This window comes from Mesitornis unicolor, unplaced genomic scaffold (assembly GCF_000695765.1).
Source record: "Mesitornis unicolor isolate BGI_N332 unplaced genomic scaffold, ASM69576v1 scaffold33066, whole genome shotgun sequence".
Classification (NCBI taxonomy): Eukaryota; Metazoa; Chordata; class Aves; order Mesitornithiformes; family Mesitornithidae; genus Mesitornis; species Mesitornis unicolor.
This window is the reverse complement of record NW_010190861.1, coordinates 11,318-17,655: the sequence shown is the minus strand read 5'-3', so window position 1 is coordinate 17,655 and position 6,338 is coordinate 11,318. Positions and strand designations below refer to the sequence as shown.

The 6,338-nt window shown below is 42.9% G+C and overlaps 1 protein-coding gene across 1 annotated transcript in view; it reads left to right on the top strand.

Moving 5' to 3' along the window:
- Positions 1–53: 53 nt before the first annotated feature.
- The window catches only part of MOGAT1 (monoacylglycerol O-acyltransferase 1), a gene marked incomplete at its 3' end in the record, with an annotated part of 16,182 nt that continues 9,897 nt past the window's right edge, over positions 54–6,338 (top strand). The window contains exon 1 of the mRNA XM_010186550.1: positions 54–147. Coding sequence (XP_010184852.1) covers positions 54–147 — 94 coding nt within the window. The remainder of the gene's footprint in view (positions 148–6,338) is intronic.

Sequence of the window (6,338 nt, the reverse complement as noted above, 5' to 3'; positions counted from 1 at the left end):
TGTGACCGGAGCGGGTGGGTCCGGTCTGCCCGCGCTGCTCACCTGCCGCCAGCATGAAGGTCCAGTTTGCCCCCATCAACATCCCCTTACAGAGGAGGATCCAGACAGTCGCCGTGCTGCAGTGGATTTTCTCTTTCCTCCTGCTGGGTAACAGCCTTTCTTCTTCTGCCCTTGCCCTACACAGAAAAAGGGAAGAAACTACTTTTTCCTTAACCAGCATCACCCGTGGGCATCGGTCTGTGTCACCTGTGGCTCCACCTGGGAGAAGAGGTGGCTGGGCAGTGGGCAGCTCCTCGGCTATCCTCGGGCGGGCAGGAGCATCGCACTTCTGGGCTTGGGCCTTCTCTTCCCTGAAAGCTCTGGATGGCTTTTTCTCTCTTTTGGAGTCTGGTTATTTTTCCTATGGGTTCCCTTTCAAATAAGGTCTTAAAAAGCTAGTGACTATGTCTTCTTTTTGAGATGCCTGTTAGGTTTCTGACAACTAACAACTTTTTGTTGAATGTGAGCGTAAAGGCTGGTACATGACTAGTGCTGTTTTCATTACTGGTTTTGTAAAATAACTTTATATACTGTAGTTCAATAAAATTGTTGTTTAACTAGGTGATGAAAATTAATTAGGATTGACTTAAATACAGCCACTTCCATGCCTTTATGAAAAAATGTCCTCAGTTGCTTTAAGAAAATGTATCTAACTATTGTACTTCGTAAGCTTTTTCCACTGATTATTCCTGTATAGTGAATTTTTCTAATGGAAGTTCACTAATTCTAATACCCTAGTTTCTCATGGGCAGTTGTCTTGAACATGATAGCATTAGTCACTTGGTGAGGTAAGCTAAGCCTTAGCTCGGGGATGAGATCCGTGGATTGTGTAAATTGGCAAGTGGTTATAGACTAGTCTATGTGGAGAAAACTGTTCTGAGGTGTCGAGCAGCTGGCTGCCTGTGCGTTACTGAGAATCACAGAATGTTAGGAGTTGGAAGGGACCTCGAAAGCTCATCCCGTCCAATCCCCCTGCCAGAGCAGGATCACCCAGACAATGCTGGAATGTTTTACGATTGCCCATGCTTTAGGATTTATGAGGAGGAAAGGAATATGTGCATATTTCTGTTCTATATCTTGCAGATATAGTATCATTAAGATTCTGGTCTGATGTCTTTCAGATGGTTTCTTTTAGGTTGTTAGCCCACACAAAAGATTTGGGTATGGGGGGAAAAGCATGGAGCATATAAAGTGCTTTCACAGATTTATCCTTAGTACTTGGCTGTTCTATGTGACCTCTAAATTATATGTGGTTGGACTAGAAACAGTTCATGTTTGTGGATACACTGTGAATAGCCTGAGCTTTTAGTTTTCTGTTATTGAATTAGATCTTGGCATATCCCATTGCTCCAGTCTAATGATAATGCAGTGGAAGTTCAGTGGCAGTGTAAGGAAACAATTTTTATCGTAGCCTCGTTGGTAACAATGCTGCTACAGAAAATCACATCCTGTGCTCACCAGAAGTGATAGGACTGCAGAAAATCCAGTCTTCTTGCAGTTCAGTGGGAGAAGGAGGCAGCTGTCTTCTGCAGCTGGTAGTACCTGGGAATAACTGTCAAGAAAAGTCGACAAGGAGGTGGCCTCATGGCTGTTTGCATTGAACATCGTGAGTGCATTGTGATCATGGAAAAAATCTGTTGGCATGAATGCTCGAATTTTCTTGGACAAATGGATTCTAATAATAATAATCTCCTTGTGCTTTCATGGGGATGTTTATCTCTGGAGCTGTCCTAGGTGAACTTGTCGTTTTGTAGGTGTACCCTTTCAGCTGTAGGACAGCAGGAGTGCTCTGGCCAGAAAGTTTCCCTGAGCTCCAGGAAAATTCAAATGGCTGAATCCTAAATGACTTAAGGAAGTGAAAAATGGGTTGGTTTCTGATATTCTGGATTGCTATTATGTCTGGATTTTTCCGCCTTTTTTTTTTTGGCCTGCTGAGCAGACAAATTATGGAAACATTGTTTGTAAGCTCTTGAATTCAAAAGTAACTGTTTCAAATCACGGAGAAAATTGTGCCCCAGTGCAAGTGAAATACTGTGTGAATTCATCACAGGATAGGTTTGAGGGCTAGGTGGTTGGTTGAGGGTTGGTATATGGCTGGAACTAGTGTATACCAAGCAAAATCTTCTGTGGATTCAGCCTTTCTTAGGTAAGGATATCTGCATGCGAGAACATGAACAGATAACACCATACAATAACTAGTGAGTCCTACTGTAGATAAAGGGATTGTGTTTAGAGCTGTGAATAGAGTACTGGCTTAGTTCCTAAAGTTGTCCTTCTAGGTATGGGGTGAGGTGCTAGAGCTTAATAAAATGGACTGGTAGTACTAACATGGACTAGTAGTACTAACATGAAGTAAGAAAACTCTAAAAATTAGTGTTCTGAAAGACAAAAGCTGAATTAGGTAACGATAGCCTTTAAATATGGGAAGTTACACGAGAAAAAATGTATTTGGCACACAAAGTTAGCCGTAAGTCTATTGCAACTTAGAATCCATAATGTGACTTGGATAGAAGACTCTCAAAATCAAGCATTGGTTTTATCTTCCTGGGTGAGACCCTTAAGAGGAGCTGAATTTAATATAAAAAGCACACTGTGTTGGTCTTTGCTCTCCAGGCTTGCTTTGTTGTAATGCTGCATGGCTTTCTGAGAGCATGAGATGATTGAGAATGTCCTCTTGCGTGTGCATGGCTACTCACAAGTTGGCAATCATTGTTGGAGACAGAATCTCATCGCAATTGTAGACAGAATCAGTCAGCGACTGCTGGACCAGTCGCTGCAGTAGCAGGGTACAAACAAGAGAGTTCTGCTTCTCTGCACAGCGTGCTGGCTGGAGCTGGGTCTGCACTACAGATGCATTGCTTCTGCTGTACAGCGAAGGCAGAGTAAACACGCCTCTGCCTCAAGAAAGCTGGACAAGTGTGCACAGAATTTAATTACGTATAAAAGGAACCTCTTTAAAATTCTGGATGTAAGTTCCTGTGCTTCCCTGCTCTGTACTGCAAGCTGCCAACGTTCGCCCTCCAGCAGAAGAGACAAGTTTTCATTGCAGCGGTGGTCCTTCGGTTGGTTTTGCAGGTGCGTGACACCAGAAGCAAAAATAAGTTTTGAAATACTGTGATCAGTGTCTGAGAGCTTCTGGATTAGCCAAGAGAAATGCCCATCTAACAGTTTCCTGTCTTGTGCCAGCTGAAACTGCCATAGAGCTTACATGCTCTAAGTGCAGCAGGGTAAAATATTTTAGGTGAAATTCCATGACAAAGTGTTTTAAATGGGCTTCCCCCTTGTAAAGGAAGAGTGGAATCAGCCTGGAGTCCAGAAAACTAAAGATATGAAAACTGAAAAACAAGGAATGCTAAAATAATGCTGTTCCTTGCCTTATTAAGCAGAAATATGAAACAGCTTCAGGCTGAAGCATCATTTCAAGTCATTAGTGTTTCACTGCTGAAACAGCAAATGTATGAAGTTTTGCAATTTCAGAGTAACTACTTTGGGGGAAAAAGCTGAAACAGACAATCTCGATAGGTGTAGTTTTATGCCTGTACTTACTGTTATTAGAGGTTCGTTTGCTCTGCCAGGGTCCGAGACAGGTCCGGCCCCATTCTGAGCGGGTGCAGCATTCGCACTGTGTCCACCTGGGAAGCTGTGCGCTGGTAGCTGCTTGTGGTCTCTCTCAGCTGCTGTCCAGCCCAACTGCGCACAGAAAGTCACCTGTGAAATGAAATCTCCAAGCCTGTAAGTGCTGCTGTCCCAACTGCAGCCAAGAGCAAAGAGGCTGCACCGCTCCCGTTTTTGTACTGTAGATTTCATGATACGTATACCCAAAAGAGATTGTGACTGGCAATGAATGCAACTGGTCTTTAGCATGAAATCTTTGTTATTAAACTTGGAAATATTTTTCCTAAGACCTTTGAGTTAATTTTGCGGCAGTTAATAGTATGTCTGATGTCCTCCTGTTAGCAACCAGTGTGTATTTTCTGTGTCTTGCACAGTAACTGAGCAGCAATTTACCCTTGGTATGTGAACGTGCTGCAGGGGTGAACTGTGTCTCAGTACTGCACGTGTGTGAATAAGGTTCAGTTTCTATCAGGAGATGATCAGAACCTAGGCAGGAGGTAGATCAAAGGGTTCATTTTAAGACAAAACAGTTTAAACAAAGAAAAATCAATGAGATCTGGTTTAAGTGCTGCCTTGCGGATGCTTAAGCCTTTTGTTTTTCTTCCTCTCTAATCCACACGAATCAAATGTCAGTGATTTGGAGAAAATAAAGCTAGAAGGTTAGTCAGTGAGCTTCTTCTCCGCCAACTTCTGTGCATTTGATGTGAAAAGGGACAGTGGAATTGGAGCATGTACAGAATCAAATGCAGAACTAGGTAACTTGGGTGAAGTGGTGGTGTCTTGGTCCAGGCAACGAGATGGAAATGAGGAAGAGTTTAACCCCATGGCAAGGATACCAGAGTTTTGTTTTGAGACCAAGTTGTGGTAGGGGAGAATGCATCTTCTGCTGCTCACTTTCTAGGTCCAGCAGTGACTTGCTGGTCTTTTCCTTATGGGGGACCTAGGAAGTGACTGTTGTGCATGCACCCCTGTGTTTATTTGCAGAATACTTACGAATAGAAAATCAGTGCATAATAAAAGGTGTAATTTAATATGCATAAAGACACAAAATAATATGCTAAACACATTGGTGTACATGAAAGTATGTCCTGTTCTCTAGTGATTATACTTCTGTGCATGCAGCGTGTGGGATGAAGCACTCTATTAGTTGAACTTGGCTGGAGACAGTTTTGAGTTGTGGATCTGGCATCCCCAGCAGAATAGAAATGATGCAACATTTGCCACAGAGTGAGATATTGCTGCTGGAGTATAAAGTAACTGAGGTGTTGAGAAAGCAGGTGTCAGTGTTATGTGCTGAAGAGAAAAATAACTTTTCTCCGTAAGTGTCTTGATGTTTTGTTATCTGGTGCTGATTTAATTCATCAGCTGCAGTGGGCTAACCAAAAGAGTCTCATTCTTCCTTAAAGCCTTTTAAAAAAAATGCCCTTTTGATACCTAAGAGAACTCAGCAAAGTTCTATAAGCCCTTCCTGGCTTGTACGGCTACTTGTCTTTGTCAGTCTGTATTTGTCTATCCCTGAAGTGGACTGCTGGCCCTTGGGCAGGGACTGATGTGTGATCACAGAGAATAACAGGGTACTGAGTGATGCTTGACTGACTAGTATTTCTAGGAATGCAACCTCTGTTACTTGCATCTTAGGGATGGAATTTAACCACGTCTCTGTCTATATTTGTTGGTATTTGAGAATAGGAAGAGAAAAATGGCTGTGCAGAGACCCTGGCTTGGCAGCCTGCATGTGAAAGTAGCTCTGGTCGTGGATGCCGAGAACGAACTAAGGAGAAATAAGAGAAACAGGAAATACGTGGACTAAATTAGGCATGCTGCCTCAGAATTTGGTAATTAGTAACTTGGGGATTTACTGCATCCAGCCCACCCTGTCTACAAGTCAACGGTGCCTAGTGCTCTGTATCTCTCATTTATCAGTATCTGCCAGTGGGAGGTCTGCTTGCTTGGGAGCTGGAACCAAATTCCAGAGTAAACAAGCCTTTAAACCAGCCTCCAAACTTTGGCATCCGACAGTTTGCATTTGTTATCTTAGTAGTGTTGAAATACAGCTCCCTTGGTAGGAATGCTCTAACGTCCTTGTGACCGCAGCTCCCAGTGGGGACCGATAAACTGACAAAGAACCTCCACTTCAGGAAACTGATACATATTCAACAAATGCCACCCTCCTTACCACCTAAGTCCTGGAGGTGGCTATTGAATTCCTGTGGACTTCAACAATTTCCCAGTGCAGTTAGTTTAAATCAATTCCCAGCTCGTTCTTTGCTGGGGAGCGCATATCTGCCATAGGTAAAAAGTGGCAGCAAGTTCCTGTGCTCCTGGTGGAAATCTGTGTATTGACACCGTTGCACAGATCAGTAGGCTCTAAACAGGTTAGTACCAACGTCATGACTCTGTTTTTAGAAAGAGACGTTCTGTGTAAAAGCTGCAGAGCAGTACTCTGCAGTAGGATGAACTTGCTTACTGTTGCCTTGGCTGCCTTCTCTCAGGTGCTGCCTGTTGCCTCAGGTCTTCCTCTGATGGAGCTATCGGAGTCCATTTGCTGTACATGTTATTTCATTTACATGTTTATCCCTTTCATTACAATTTATAAATAATTTAGAAAGTATTTCTAGAAATTAAGGCTGATTTAATTTTTTTTTTCCTTTTCCCCTAATGAAATAATGTACTAAGCTGGGGGA